At 41.1% G+C, this 15,130-nt stretch overlaps 2 protein-coding genes across 3 annotated transcripts; one reads left to right on the top strand and one right to left on the bottom strand.

Annotated features, from left to right (window-relative positions):
- Positions 1 to 5,319, top strand: LOC4328993 (TOM1-like protein 9). The gene is made up of 11 exons (XM_015771446.2): positions 1 to 141; positions 261 to 425; positions 1,093 to 1,171; positions 1,825 to 1,923; positions 2,016 to 2,129; positions 2,393 to 2,544; positions 2,671 to 2,752; positions 2,864 to 2,949; positions 3,087 to 3,266; positions 3,488 to 3,885; positions 4,360 to 5,319. The coding sequence occupies exons 2-11, from the start codon at positions 325 to 327 to the stop codon at positions 4,971 to 4,973; spliced, it is 1,905 nt and encodes a 634-aa protein (XP_015626932.1). The 5' UTR covers positions 1 to 141; positions 261 to 324; the 3' UTR covers positions 4,974 to 5,319.
- Positions 5,320 to 8,871: 3,552 nt separating this feature from the next.
- Positions 8,872 to 13,177, bottom strand: LOC4328994 (proteinaceous RNase P 1, chloroplastic/mitochondrial). 2 transcript variants are annotated; one of them, XM_015767629.3, is made up of 7 exons: positions 11,488 to 13,177; positions 10,876 to 10,965; positions 10,609 to 10,790; positions 10,203 to 10,323; positions 9,884 to 9,952; positions 9,401 to 9,608; positions 8,872 to 9,138 (listed from the first exon to the last, which is right to left on the bottom strand). In XM_015767629.3, exons 1-6 carry the CDS (start codon positions 13,171 to 13,173, stop codon positions 9,513 to 9,515), a joined length of 2,244 nt encoding a protein of 747 aa, XP_015623115.2. In that variant the 5' UTR covers positions 13,174 to 13,177; the 3' UTR covers positions 8,872 to 9,138; positions 9,401 to 9,512. The 2 variants fall into 2 exon arrangements, with proteins under 2 accessions (XP_015623115.2, XP_015623116.2); XM_015767630.3 differs by having other exon boundaries at positions 10,203 to 10,328.
- Between the last annotated feature and the right edge of the window lie 1,953 nt (positions 13,178 to 15,130).

Genomic DNA, 15,130 nt, shown 5'->3' on the forward strand with positions numbered 1-15,130 from the left:
AGACGAACAGCGCCACGGAATTCATCGAAAAAAAAATTATCGTGCTCGCCGAAAGCCGGCCGCTTTGAGACCATCCAAGAACCGCGAATCCTTCCTCCCTTCGACGACCTTAATTTCCTCTGCCATTTGAGCCCGCCAAAGGTCGCCGTTTCTTGGCTCTCTCTCTTTTTTTTTTTCTCTAGGAGAGATTTTCCATTTTTTGTGGCCAAGAAAAGGGTTCGATTTTTTTTGGGGGTTTTCTCGTGTTCTTGGGTTCGCAGGCGGCTCCGGTTTCGGATTTTTTGGTAGGAGAGTTGGTTGGTTTCCGGCGAGGGGGGGAGCAGGATGCCGTCCGTGCTGGTCGACCGCGCGACGAACGACATGCTCATCGGCCCGGACTGGGCCATGAACCTGGAGATCTGCGACACCCTCAATCGAGACCCAGGGTGAGGAAAATAGAAAGATTATTCGTTCTTTTTCTGTATTTTGTTCATGCGGTTTTCTTTCTTTACTGTTGTATTGGTTGAGAGGCGTCGCATTCGTTAGCGGATTTTGTTGATTTTGGTGAGGGTTCCACCTTTTGTTTTCTCCGTCTTGAGCGAATTCTGTTCTTTCTTATTGGCGGTTTGGCTAATTTTCTTCATGTTTGTTTTGGTATTGAGACAAAATATTTCGTAATTGAATTCAGTGACTTTTGATTGATTCGTGTGAGTTTTCGATCGAAAAGTACGTATTCTGTTTCATTGTGGATTATCCTGTTTGGGTTGGGAATCTATGTGTTCAGATGATTTCTATGTGAAAGCCGACCTTGAGTCCTTGACAGTTGAGAAATGTTGGTTTTAAATTTAAACAGCAACGTCCTAATTATACATCAGTTACAACTAGGGCATCGAAGTTTGATCTTGAAAAGATCTCTTTTTTTCTAGTTCTGGAGTTAGTTTCATGTAAAAATAGGATCGAATTAAAGTTTTCATGTGACTGTAATTCTGAATTTCGAGCTTTTCCTATAACATGCAAACTTGATCAACATTTTGGTCTTGCGGCCAGTTCTGTGTGAAGTTCTACGAAAATTTCAGTCTAAGAAGTTCTCAAACTTCACTGCTATATTCATAGGCAAGCAAAAGATGTCGTGAAGTCTATCAAGAAACGAATTGCACACAGGAATGCGAAGGTCCAGCTTCTTGCTCTCACGGTGAGTATAATTTGAAATGTTTATTTTTTGTGTATTGAATCTTTTTTTGGAACTATTTTTGTGTATTGATCTAATACATCAACTGTTAGTTATGTACCCTGTACACATTTTATTTAGCAATGCTTGCGTATGGGTACTGCATGTAATTGAGTAATTTACAACCTGCTAACTGTGTGAGGCTGTGTGCCTGTGTGTATTCTAACTTGTAACTGTCAGCTCCTGCCCGAAGAGATTTCCATGTAAGAATGTATTATGAGATACTGGTAGGAATATTCTTAGGTGGATGCCGGAGACTTCTTTCAGTGACCGCAAGATTCCAAAATCAGGAGTGAATGATGAGAAAATAGTTCGCATTGGTTGATAAGTAGAGAAATGCAGCAATTGTGCTCTGATGTAGTGAGGCATCAGGAAAAGGCCTGGTTAGGATTTGTTTTTTGTCTTGTAATTTCTTGAGACTTCTGATGCATGCAATGACTTCTTATTGTCATGTCATACTTTTTGGTATTCAAGATTAAACAGGAAAGACAAAACAGAAATTCTCTAGTGTTCTGAATTTGAAATGTCCTGTTCCTCACCATGCTTGAAAAGTTGAAACGGAAAGCCACATCTAAGTAATCCTTTACTGAACTGCAACCTTTCTCTGCTTGATTCAGTTACTGGAGACGATGATCAAAAACTGTGGGGACATTGTCCATATGCAAGTTGCTGAGAAAGACATACTTCATGAAATGGTGAAAATAGTCAAGAAAAGGGTATGTATATAAGTTTAAACCTTAAAAGTTAAAATTGTCTGGTTAGTTGTAAACTCTTTAAATTTTAACGCCTTATTCTTTTGAGCTTTTAGCCTGATTTTCATGTGAAAGAGAAGATCCTCACTCTGATAGACACTTGGCAAGAAGTTTTTGGCGGGGTACGTGCAAGATATCCACAATACTACGCAGCATATCAGGAGCTCTTGGTATTGTTCCACTTATATCAAATATACTGATATTCTAATTATCTTTGATTCTTCTTTCATGCTATTTTTTCTCCCCAAAGGGTATAACTCCAATAAGGTAATAAGAGAATTATTTTCATTTTTTTAAGATAACAGCATCGTAACACAATTGTTAAGCATGAGAGTGTGGTCATGCTATTTCCAAATAATATTATAGCTAGTTTAATATCAAACCATCGTGAACTAATTCAGTGACATTCCTGGAAACCTTGTTCACATGGCAGCGTGCTGGGGCCGTATTTCCTCAAAGATCAAATGGTTCTGTTCCAATATTTACTCCTCCACAGACTCAACCTCTGCAAAACTATCCTGCATCTTTACGCAGTGCTCAGCAAGAGCCACCTGGATCATCAGTGCCAGATTTGCCTTCATTGAGGTATTGCAGTTTTTGAAATTTTCTTATTACAATGGATGTGTATACTACTGAACTTTAGCATTTCAAAAAAGAATTGAAACATATGTTTCCATACAAATTTGGTAATGATCATTTTTATTTCACCAGCCTAGCAGAAATTCAGAATGCACGAGGCATCATGGATGTTCTTTCCGAGATGTTGAATGCTTTGGATCCTAGTAACAGAGAGGTATTTATATTGTATCCGGAGTTATTTAAATCCTTGTAAAATTACTGATTTATATCAAAATATGTTATTAGGATTCTCCCTATGTTTCTTGAACTGACATTGGATATGCAGGGGCTTAGGCAAGAGGTCATTGTTGACCTGGTGGATCAATGCCGTTCATACAAGCAGAGAGTGGTAGAGCTAGTAAACACTACCTCGTAAGTTTTTTGGATCTCTCTTACCATTATTTTTAAAATATCAGATTTAGCTGATGGTGGTAACTTTTATCATATTTAAGACTGATAAATCGTGTGATGCTGGAGGGGTTCTTATTTCTTATACGGAATTTTGACAGGAATGAGGAGTTGCTCAGCCAGGGCCTTTCTTTGAATGATGATTTGCAGAGAGTTCTAGCAAAACATGATGCTATTGCTGCAGGCGTTGCAGTTAGGTTGGAGAAAACAAAATCTCTCCAAACCAAAATTGATAGTTCTCCACCCGCAAATCCTGGGACTTCAAAAGCACCAGTTCAAAGGTTTTACAGATTTTGACAATCATTTCTTTATACAAATCATTCCAACATATTCTACTAGAAATATGATATGAATTCTTGAAGGTTCCAATAAAATGTGGGATTATTTTGATGATATATTTCTGAGTAGTTCTACCAACAGTAAACCACCTGGGATTAAAATTTTCTTTCCATGATAGAAGTTCATGTTATCCTGACATTTTTTTGTCTTCCATTATATTCAGTTCTTCAGGGACTGCAAGTGCCAGCAACCAATCTACCTTAGCACTTCCTGCTCCAGCATCATCCAGTAGTCCAAAAGCTCCTGCAGCACCAGTACCGGTTATCGACCTTCTTAGTGGAGATGATTACATCAAACCTGAACCTGCAAACTCCCTTGCACTTGTTCCTGTCACAGAATATTCAGCAGCTGATCAGAATGTGCTAGCTCTTGCAGACATGTTTGAGCAAAATAATGCCAACAGAAGCAACAATAACCTTACTAACTCTTTTAATACATCGGCACCAAATTCAAATTTCCCTGCATCACAAGCATATCCTGCTCCAGTGCAACCTGCTCTGCCTCAGCATCCTGTTGCTTATTCAAATGGGGTTTCATCCAATGCCATCGTACCTTACTATGGTAATACATTACTCTCCCAGGCCTGCTGATATGATATCTTGTGTGTATGTAATTGATTTGTTTTTCTTGTGGGGGTGCACGCGAGCGCGAGATGGGGAGGGGATATGATTTAAAATGCATTGGTAATATATTTTATTCTTTTAGATAAAAGCATAAGACAACACAAATCTTTCACATTAAACAAGAATAAATGGTTATTATTTCCTGTGAAACTTATGAATATCCTGTTACATGTTACTGTCTTCCTATGGGCTAGATTGCTTGCAGTCCTTATTGTGCAGTTGTAGTACCAACTCTCCCTATGGGCTAGATTGCTTGCAGTCCTTATTGTGCAGTTGTAGTACCAACTGCACCTGATCTCAATTTGTTATCATGTGGTGCTAGTGCAACTGCTTAAGTTGCAGTTACACTAGCAACTGCACCGGATCCCAATCCCAATCCGGGCATTTCACAATCTCTTGTTGACTGGTGCAGATGATCAAAATGGAGGCCTTCCACCACCACCATGGGAGATTCAGCAATCCATGGACAACCCACCCCAACCCACCCAACTTGGCCAGATGCCACTGCAACCAGGGCAACCAGTAGGGATGCACCCCCAATCACCACATTCTGGTCAGTTTGGCCAAGGATCATTCATGTCACCACAACAAATGGCAAATGGTCAGCTAGGAGGAACACAGCCGCGACAATCACCACAACCGCAGTCCGCACCGAATCTCCAATACGGAGGGATGATGATGTACCCCAATTCGATGCAAGTCAATCAGGGAGCTGGAATGTACTCCCAACCGATGTTTGGGGGACAGTTCTATGGCATGAGCCATCATCATCAGATGTATGCTGTTCAGATGGCTGGCTATGGATTTGGCCAGCAACCTGGAGCTTACTACATCCCGAATGCGGCGTATGCTTATGTTAGCGCGAATGAGCTTACCCAGAGGATGAATGCGGTTTCGGTTCAGGAAGGTAATTCACATGGTGGAGCAATGGCATCCAGGCCTGAAGATTCACTCTTTGGTGATCTTGTCAGCATTGCCAAGATGAAACAGAACAAACCTGCAGCTGGCAAGGTTGGTGGCTTGTAAGGATGAGTGATTGAGTGACTAGATTCATATTTTCTGGTCATTTGCAGCTGCAAAAACTTTTCCTGGCAGTACATAATTTTTTCTAGTTTTGCAGAAAGATAATACATAATCCTTATCCTTATTGCCACTTTTTGTGCGACGCAAGAAGGCATACTACCCTATTGATGTAATTTCAGTTTAGGCAGGATTGTAGGGATATAAATTGGAAAGTAGGTTGAGCCTTGAGATGCTTCTGGTGCCTCATGGCAAGGTTGTTTATGTATAAATTCTGAAGTCATGTCATAATCATAGCAGTTTCATCAATAATATCCTTATGTATAAATGTCTGATAACAGGTTTACAGCAACCTTAAAGCGTTCTTATTTACCCCCGTCATTTTTTTATCCTCATTTTCTGCCATGTCTGTGGTGCATATATCAATATTTGCATATTAAGCACGAATCCAGGACTAGATTATCTTGTACTTTTCTGGTGTTCTCCTGAGAGATGCACGGCAAGGTGGGTTTTTTTTTTTCCAACTCAGGTCAGGTTACACCATTCTGCACTTGTGCGATGAACCAGAAAATGCTGAGCCTCACTCCAGTGCTTTCTACTCATAGTAGAAAACGATCTGAACCATTGATCTAATTTGATTGAATGGTTCAGATATATTTCTACTACCATCTCATCTTATGGTAGTAGAAGCGTGGGTGGGCAAATTTGTTAAAAAAAAACTATGTGCGGAGGGTAAACTCGTCTTCTAATAGTTACTAAACCTAACAGCGTACATGATCACGACACCGCCGCTCGCGTGCGCGCGCTCCTCTCTACGTGCAGCCGGACGCCGCTGCCGCATGTGTCTCTCCCCATCAGAGGCTACGCAGCAGGGCCTAGCATCTCAGTGAAGCAGGATACTTTTGCCATAGGCCGTGAAGGCCCCACGGTGCACACATGAAAAACCTGAGTTGGATGGATCATTGTTGCAAACGTCTTCGATCGAATCAAATGCATGTCTATTAAATTTAACTACTACTAATATATGAGTGTTCGATTGGAATGGTCAAAGGTAGATCTACTGAATATCTGAATCTGACGATGAATGGCTCGGGCCGTGCCTTTCACTCTCCGGGGGTGTTTGTGTTGATGGAGATGGCACTGCTGGCTAGATGGGTTAGCAGCTTGCGTACACTGCTCTCTGTTGCCTTTACAGGATTTTTTTGTGCTCAAGCTGTTTCTGGGACAACTAAATTCTTTATGTAACTTTCTTGACACACCATTAATCAAATGGTAATAAGGTAGAGTCTCGCGTCAAAAAAAAATCATCAACAAAGCGCAATCAAGAGTTATATGAAACAAAATTCAAACATGGATGATTTATATTTCTATCATATTGTTTCATTTATGGCACAAATAGATCCACGTAACATTTGAAAAGCAGCAGGCATTAACCTTTAAACACGCAGAACTGCAACGAAAATGGCACAATACCAAGAGCTTAACTGCTACTCTGCAATGGTGTCTCGCTGCGGCACACACTAGTTACATACATCATCACCAACAGCAGAATTCATGAAACATCAAGCACTACAATTTTTCGTCACCAACTGCACAAGTAAGCACCAGCAGTGCCAGGATTTTTCGTCACCAACAGTATAATTCAGTAGCAGCAACAGCAGTATTTTCCAGAAGCAAACTCTAGCCGGAATGGATCCAAGCGAGTCTCCGCCGCACGCGGAGGGGCCGGGATCATCGTCGGAGTGGCCTCCGAATTGAACTGCGCACCGCTGCCCCGATTGGATGCACGCGGAACGGCGGAAGGCCACGCGCAGCCGACGCTGGAATGGATCGGTTCCATCGCCGCGATAAGTAACATGCGAGATGCAGTGCCTGCGTCGGGCCCCTGATGCGATCAAGCGACCGAGACACAGAAATCAGCCCCAGCCAAAATTACCCCTAATCTGTATTAGAAGATTACTAATCTACCCTTTAAAATAAACGGTCAGGATTAATTCTACTCGTAGTATAATACTACGAGTAGAAAGCACCGGAGCGTCGCCCTTTCTGTGGGGGCAAAAAGAAGAATCTAGCTTATCAGATTTTTTTTATTTTGCATTTTTTTTATTTCGGGAGAGAAATTTCTCCTTTTCCAAGAAAAAAAATTTAGTACTTGGATAGACGGAGTAGATGGAAACAGATAGAAAATTCATCGCAGCAGCAACACATGCTGGATTTTTCACATTTTAATCCTTTTGAAAAGCTTATCCTACAAATAAACCCCTAAAAAACTTAATAAATGATCCTTTTCACGGCGCCAATATCGTTGGCGTCGTGGTCCAACATGACGGCGCCAATGACGTTGGCGCCATCCCCTCTACCCCTGGGTGAAAGTTAGGTCACAAATGTGAAGGGGGACGGCGCCAACGACATTGGCGCTGAGGACTAATTTGTAATTTTTTTTAAAAAGGACCTATTTGTAATAAAATAAGGACCCATTTGTAAAAAAAATTATAAATAGGTCCTCAACACAAGGGTCATTGCCACTAAGGACCTATTTGTAAATATTTTTTATTTGCTAATTGGTCATCGTCCCCTTTCACATTTGTAACTTAACTTTCATCGGGGGGCTAGGGGGACGGCGCCAACGTCATTGGCACTTTCACCGGGGGGCTAGGAGGATAGCGCCAACGTCATTGGCGCCATCATGTTGGACCACGGCGCCAAGACATTGGTGCTGTGAAAAAGATCATTTCTAGAATAAGTTTTTTTAGGGGTCTATTTGTATAATAAGTTTTCTAAAAGAATCAAAATGTGAAAAATCCAGCAACACATGCTATGCTGTAACATGAAGGCACGCCCTTTCGGCAACATTGCTCGTAATTGCCACGACGGACAAAATCATTCGTCATGCAATCTACATTATACATTATACTAGTGTTATGTTGTCACCGTTGTATCTGGTATTTCGGTTTAAGATGGAAACCAAGTCATGGGACTAAAAATGAACTTATTTCCTTAGATTTTCGGCCCACCTGACGGCCACGGCTTAAATCGCCCCCACATCTTTCCCGTCAAGAACCAGAGGAAGAACAAGGCCGCCGGCGTCGTCGGCGGCGGCGGAGGCGCGGCGACACTTCACCAACCTCGTCGCGCGGCCTCCACCACCGGCTGCAGGCTCCGCCGTGCGGGACGGGGTTGCGGCGGCGGCGGAGGCGTTCACTCAGGAAGGAGTCAGATAGCGGCAAAAATTCTTCCCCCTATTTCTTATTCCTCCTGGAATTTCTCGATTCTGATTGGCATCAATTGCTGCTGCTTTACTTAGTTTTAAACTTCAAACTCAAATTACAACTTCCTCGTCAGCACGCTTTCTGTTTTGCATATAAATAAATAAATAAATAAAATAAAAAATAAATCAGTCTATTTTTAAATTTATAATGGTTAATACATAATTAATCGTGCGCTAATTAACTGTTTCATTTTACGTTCTGCTAATATGCTATCCAATATGGAGTTTAAAATAGGCCCTCAGACAGATGAAATGGAGATGGTGAATTTGTGACAAAATGGGTTCAGACCTTAGGCGGCCATGCACAACACAGTGACTAGTGGTGTGGTGTGGAAAGGGCTGAAATGTAATAAACATATGGCAGTGGCATCTTTTTTCTTGAGGCCACTCCATTTAGGGGCTTCTGTTATTGCCCATGCTCTTATATAGAACAACATAAACCCTTCCCTTTTTCAAGTTCGTTGCTTTTTTAACAATTTCATGAAGGAATTGTTTGTAGGTGCTAATTTAAATGATCCTAACACAAGTGAGAACAACCCAGAGCCGCCAATGCCTCTGGAGGTTTTCAAAACCCGGTGTTCAATGTTCACTTGTTCAGGGTAGAGTGTAAAAAAGGTACAAGTTCAGAGTTCTAACTTCATGCACATAACAGTACACACAATGCCTTATTGAATGATTAAATTGGATATAACGCAAAGGACCGGAAGACCAAATGCATATTTGTATAGCCATATATAGTAGCTGAATGTTGAGCAGTCAGGCCTATTTTTCTGCACGTGTTATTCACCTATTCTGGCTACTGAACACCTGAAACAGGCCAGTTTAACAGAAGAAGGAACTCCAAGCATGAAAGAATTGTTGGTATGTAACGGCACCTTGACAAGGTACGGTCAGTTCTTGATCCTGTAGAAGAGCCTCTTGTTAGTTAGGCCAAAGAAAAACATAGGCGGGTGAACAAACAATGCCTTGTTAGAACATGTTTCAAGAAACAAGTAGTCCGCTAAATGGATTCAAGAATTTAGGACTAACTCCCAACACACGACATGACATGACAGAGCTGTAATGTTCATATAACTCTATACATCATATGTGGCCAGCTGAACAATAAGGTTAAGCAGAATAAGCAGTGAAAAAGATGAAGAGGATGGAGAATTAAGACTCTGACCTGAGCAGAAAAGAATGGTCAACTTTGTCCCTACAGTAATGTCAAACCATGTTGTAGTGATTTATTCACATTGTGTTTCTAGATCAACTTGAGCTTCATTGTAATCTGGCTCTCAGTTGCGCCGCGTGACACATAACCAGGTCCGGTCCTTCTCTAGTGAACCTTCCTCAGAGACAACAGGGATATGCCACTGACCATTCTCAGATTCCTGAGTTTCACAGAGAACAGATGGAATAATTATGAAGTCTGTCCAGATAACAAAAATTTAAAAGGCTACAATTACATGCAACTGATTGAAGGCTTTAATAGCAATGAAGATCGTTTTTGTGCATAAATAGGGGCTAGTTCAGGCAATTCTTGACAACTGAAGGTCAAATCTGAACTAGAGATATTACGGCCAGTTCACTTAATTTTTCAGTCAAATACTATGGTATGTCTACACAATACGAAAATATAATATTTCTTCAGTAGTTAAATTCAAACCTGAATTACAACTGAGCAAGGAGGAGGCATTTGAAGTGTAACACAACTGTCCTCAAAATTGAAGCGTACCTGTTAGTGAAGATGACACCATAAAATGAGCTCTGTTGCGAGTACACAATGATCTATAGATATATTGAAAGTGTTCATACAGATGTATATTTGCAGAGTGAATCTTAAATAAAATAAGATAAGTATATTTCTCTCGAGGTTTCAGGGTAAAACTATGTAGCACGTCAACCCTTGATAACTTCTTGGCATTATCATATTTTCTAAATTTACTTAAAAGGTATAAACAAATATCACCAAAACAGATCCACACCTGATGCCTTTCCTTCCATTTGGGGAAGAAATCTCTTTCCAAGAGCTGAAATGTGTGGTCTCTCATTTCATCATTGGTAACCATCAAGCATTTGCATCTGATAGCAGCATACAACCAGTACCTGAACTATATGCCAAAATATTACATATTGTACATATACAGATGAAGATTTTCAAAACTTCAGCTGTGGAAGGCAAATAACTAAAACAACTCCTTCTAAGGAGCAACTAATGCAATGGTTTATCAGAGACAAGTTGTACATCAATATTCAAAACATTGAGAAAATGGAAAATTCAGATATATCATAAATAGTAGACACATTAAATAAGGAGAACTAATTTTCAATCTTCAGGGGGGACAGTTGCTGTACAGCTTCCTATAGCATCTAAAAAGTAGAAAAGCTTACCAATCATCATTTGAGCCAGTAGGGGTTGCATAAATAGCATTAGAAAGCTTCCACTTTTCCACCAACTTACGATTAGAAGGCTTTTGCATGCGCTCTCCAGTGAGATGTCGGTTATGCACAACTATCAAAGGGAGCTTTCTTGATTGAAATCTTTGCCGTATAACATCAGCAACAATATTAATCTGTCCAGTTAAAAAAAGATAGAGGCCTAGTATTTTAGATATATGTTATACAAGAAGAAGAAAATATTTATCACAATATACATGCCTTACTCAAGGAAATATGCTTATGGCTAAAAAGGCCAACGTTGGCACCATCCACAACTGCATCAAAAGGGCCATGCTTTTCCAACCATTTCTGAATATAGAAAAATACAGCGAAAAAGTCAAGCTAAATGGTTAATTAAGAGAAAGGATATGGACTACACACACCACTGGAAAGCTCTATTGATCATGATTCACACGCTGTAAGAACTATTTATGATTTAAAGATGATAATTCTTTTTCCAACAAAGAGGCTGCAAGTTGGCTAAAAATTAATTGCAATAAAGAGAAACTAAGATATTGTGGCATATGAAATTTTCTAGTTTGCACACTGCTTAATAAAATAATGCACAGTATTCATTAAATATACAAAATGAGATGGAGAATTGTTATATTTATATTTAGTTTACAATTGGATATAATTCTGAGCATACATAATTTACTCAATATTGAAAACCCATCTAATTTTGTATCCTTTCATGCTGTAAACCTTGGCTTCAATCTACACTTACGGAAATATTTAGTGTAATTTAATCAAGGCATAATATTGATGACATGTATTGGTAAATGCACAGCCTAGTAAAAATAGCATTTACGGTGTTCAGAGATAGATGACCTGAAAGTTATCAAAGTTTGATCTCCTCTCTCTTTTGATAGCTAATTTTGCCACCAATGTGGCAAAATCTTCTGTTTCTTTTGGATCAAGATCTATAATAGTCAATTTTTCTCCACAAGCAAGGCATGCACCATTCCTGTCGATGTGCGAGTGTGATATGGTCCATTTCCCCCTTCCTAACCATCCTAACCCATGCCAACCCCCACCATTGTTCTCAATAGCTTTTGTTATAGCACCTGAATCCCATTTTCTCTTCCCCACTTTAGATGCTGTTGGGCTCTGAAACCAATCCTCAAGTAGTTTAGCTGTGGTTGAAGATGCTTGTCTGACAGTAGTCCTGAACTTATGCAACAAATAATAAACCTTGTCTCCTTGTTGTGCGGCCACACTAGCCTTGAGAAGTGTCTCCAACTCAGGCTCTTCAGGTCTGACACCAGACTCCAACATATGTGCTTCCACCTCAAATGCTTTCTCAACATTGCCGCTATTGCAGAATGCCGTCAAAGCAGGACCATATGACCGCAACTTTGGCGCAATACCTTGATCCTTCATTTGCTTCACAACATCAAAGGCCATGTCACCGTTGCCCATGGACATCGCCATACGAGCCACTGCAGTCAGAGCAGACTCATTCATGGGAACTTTCTCTTCCTCCGAGCGCATCTTCTCAAATATCTCAAACCCTCGAGTTCTTGCATACTCCCTCAGCTCATCACTCACTGGAATTCGACTCGGTTTCTCCGTCCCATCATCCGAAGCAAACAAATCGGTCTTGTTTCCCTCCTGATCTTCAGAGTGGCCTTCAGATTGTACATCGTCTCCCTCCAAATTTCCCACGCTTTGAGTAGACGATGAATGTAACTGCCCAATACTAGCAATCCCACTACCGGCATTGCCACTTTTCGCCGGTTGCACAAACCCAAGCGCCGCAGAAGAACACAGGTAAAGGAGCACGCTGTAGTGATGCTGCCCCATTTTGATCCCTTCCTTCACCGCAGAATCATACAGGTTGATGGCTCCAATCACGTCTCCCCTCTTCGAGCACATGTCCAGCTCGACTCTCAGCTTGACTTCGTTCTCACCACCCTTGGCTTTCTTCTTCCCCTTCCTGCTGGCATTGCCACCACTACCGTTACTCTGGCATCTCCCCGAATTTCCAGCCTTTCCAGATTCCCGCGCTTGCGTTTCGCCTCTCGTCCAGCGCCTGCCCTCCCTGCGTTGTTTGAGATCCCCACCCCTCCTCGTTCCCTGAACCTCCCCGTCGTCGGCGGCATGTTGTCCTCCGCGCGCGGGCCTGTCCTCCCCTCTCCTCCACGGCCTCGCGCCGCCGCCATGACGGCCCCGCCCATGCCGCCCCGCCGTGCCGGCCTCCCGTGTGGCCACGCCGACCTGCGCCGTCGCGCCTTTAGCGCCAGCTCCCTCGGCGGCTCTCGGGCCGGCGACGCGGTCTCCCTGGGGCATTACGTCGAGCACCTGGCGCGCGTGGCACGAGAGCGGCGGGAGGAGGAGTCGCCTGAGGGAAGCAGCGGGGGATGATGAGGTGGTGGCTGGGAGGAGGAAGAGGAGATGAGGAGGAGGAACGAAGAGGGGCGCCATGGCCATGGCGCGCTGCCATCGCAGCGGGAGAGCAGCGGGTGAGGTTTTAACGAAGGTCAGGAGCGAACAGGATAAGGTTCTGTGATGCATGAGCGGCCGGGTTTACCGTCTAATCCTATTTATTTCTCAGCTTTATTTCTAAGTTTTAAAATTTAAATTCTATCACATGAACTAATATACACGCGTGCCAGTTAATTCACGGATTTGCTAAATGACATTCGGCGGATAATTTAGGAACAAAATCTTTACAGATTCTAAACCGTGATTCGTGTTTGTGCTCCTTCTCTAACTTTGGTGACCTCCACCCTTTCTCCAGTGCCGACGAACAAAAGAGGACATAGATTAGTGTTTGTGTTTGGGTTTGGGAAGCACGAAAAGAAGGGTTTTCCTAAGGGTCTAGAGGGGTGTGACATCCTTACCCAATTAGAATTTGACATGTGCGGCCTATGAGAGATGTGTGCTCATATTTAATACTCCCTCCAATTTCAAATTATAACTTGTTTTGACTTTGGTCAAAATTAAGCTACTTCAAATTTGATTAAGCTTGTAGACAAATATAGTAATATTTACAACATCAAATTAGTTTCATTAAATCTGTAATTGAATATATTTTTATAATATATTTATCTTGGGATTAAAAATATTATTATTATTTTCTACAAATTTGATTAAATTTGAAAAAGTTTGATTTTAATTAAAGTCAAAACTACTTATAGTCTGAAACGCAGGGAGTACCACCTTACTAGTTTAACAAGGGTAGAACCAACTTATAAGATCTTGTCCCTCCAACTATGTCGTATACTTTGGTGGCAAGGGCAAATCAGAGTGACTAATTTAGAAGCAACAAACTAGAGGTAGCGGATCCGAGGGCTCCTCGCCGTCAGACAGAGAAGACGATGGGGCAGGGCACCTCGACATCGATGTCTTGAGGGGAGAGGGGAGGGGGGGAGGCTGACTAGAAGGAGATGGAACAAATCTCAAAGTAAATCTAATGATCTAGTATTTGTACAATGTCGGGTGGATTTTCCATCATAAGTTGTGTAGACCGCCCTTGATAGTTCTAGTTCATTCTCACCTACCGCTACAGCATACCTATTTGCTCAAATTATTTTTTTTACTTCATACAAATTATCATCCAGCGTAGGAAAAACTTCAGAGACCATACTTTTGAACTAATAAGAAATTCTACGTGACTTTCATGGGAAACAGTTTTTTCCCTTCAAAATTCACGTAAAATTGCAACATTACAAACGAGGCCCCAAAGACGCCGAATGAACCTTCCAAAGTAAGTAATCTGTTTCCCTTGAAGCCTACCGCAATTCATGGTAGCAAATGCTGCAAAAGGACAAGTCAAGCTCCTGTAAGATTCGTATGTTCCAGACGAGTTCTTAATGTTAATTGGGAGTATGTATAAGGCTGTGTTTAGATCTAAACTTCTAACTTTTTTTCATCACATCAACATATCATACACACACAACTTTTCAGTTATATCGTACCAATTTCAACATAAACTTTTAACTTTAAAAGGAACTAAACACAGCCTAAGTTGATACTTAATAGGAGGGGTGAGTCTAGCTCGCAAGCATTCGCCTGTCACGAATGTCTCCGATCCGACGGATCCCGTCACCTAATTAGCGTGTAATTAACACTCATCAGTTAGTACCGTGAAATTAGCATACGTAGGTGTTATTAAGAAATTTCAGCTCCATATGCATACAAAAGTAGAAAGCCCAGCATAATTAGCGTGGTAATTTTTTTCAGTATTTAATAGCAACACATTATATTCAATAATTTATATCCTAAATTTTAAACATGCCATTCAGATTAAAGCCTATTCAAAAGTTTTTAAAATAATCTCTGCTTATAAACTTTGTACAAAAATAATTCTTTATATTCATAAACTTTACATGGCAAAAAAATTCTATTAGGAAACTTTCTTCGGTAATTAAAAAAAATCAACTCATGGGATTAAAAAAATAAAAAATGTAAGATTAAAAAAAATCCATTCACAAACTTTCTACGGAAAATGTTTATATTCATAAACTTT

Source organism: Oryza sativa, chromosome 2 (genome assembly GCF_034140825.1).
Source record: "Oryza sativa Japonica Group chromosome 2, ASM3414082v1".
Classification (NCBI taxonomy): Eukaryota; Viridiplantae; Streptophyta; class Magnoliopsida; order Poales; family Poaceae; genus Oryza; species Oryza sativa.

Coding starts and splice junctions, on each gene's coding strand:
- LOC4328993 (XM_015771446.2), top strand. CDS start 325: ATGCCGTCCGTGCTGGTCGACCGCGCGACGAACGACATGCTCATCGGC. Junction 2,545..2,670: donor CCAGATTTGCCTTCATTGAG/GTATTGCAGTTT, acceptor TTATTTCACCAG/CCTAGCAGAAATTCAGAATG. Junction 2,753..2,863: donor TGGATCCTAGTAACAGAGAG/GTATTTATATTG, acceptor TTGGATATGCAG/GGGCTTAGGCAAGAGGTCAT.
- LOC4328994 (XM_015767629.3), bottom strand. CDS start 13,173: ATGCATCACAGAACCTTATCCTGTTCGCTCCTGACCTTCGTTAAAACC. Junction 10,966..11,487: donor CAAACTTTGATAACTTTCAG/GTCATCTATCTC, acceptor TTCTATATTCAG/AAATGGTTGGAAAAGCATGG. Junction 9,953..10,202: donor AATGGAAGGAAAGGCATCAG/GTGTGGATCTGT, acceptor CTTCACTAACAG/GTACGCTTCAATTTTGAGGA.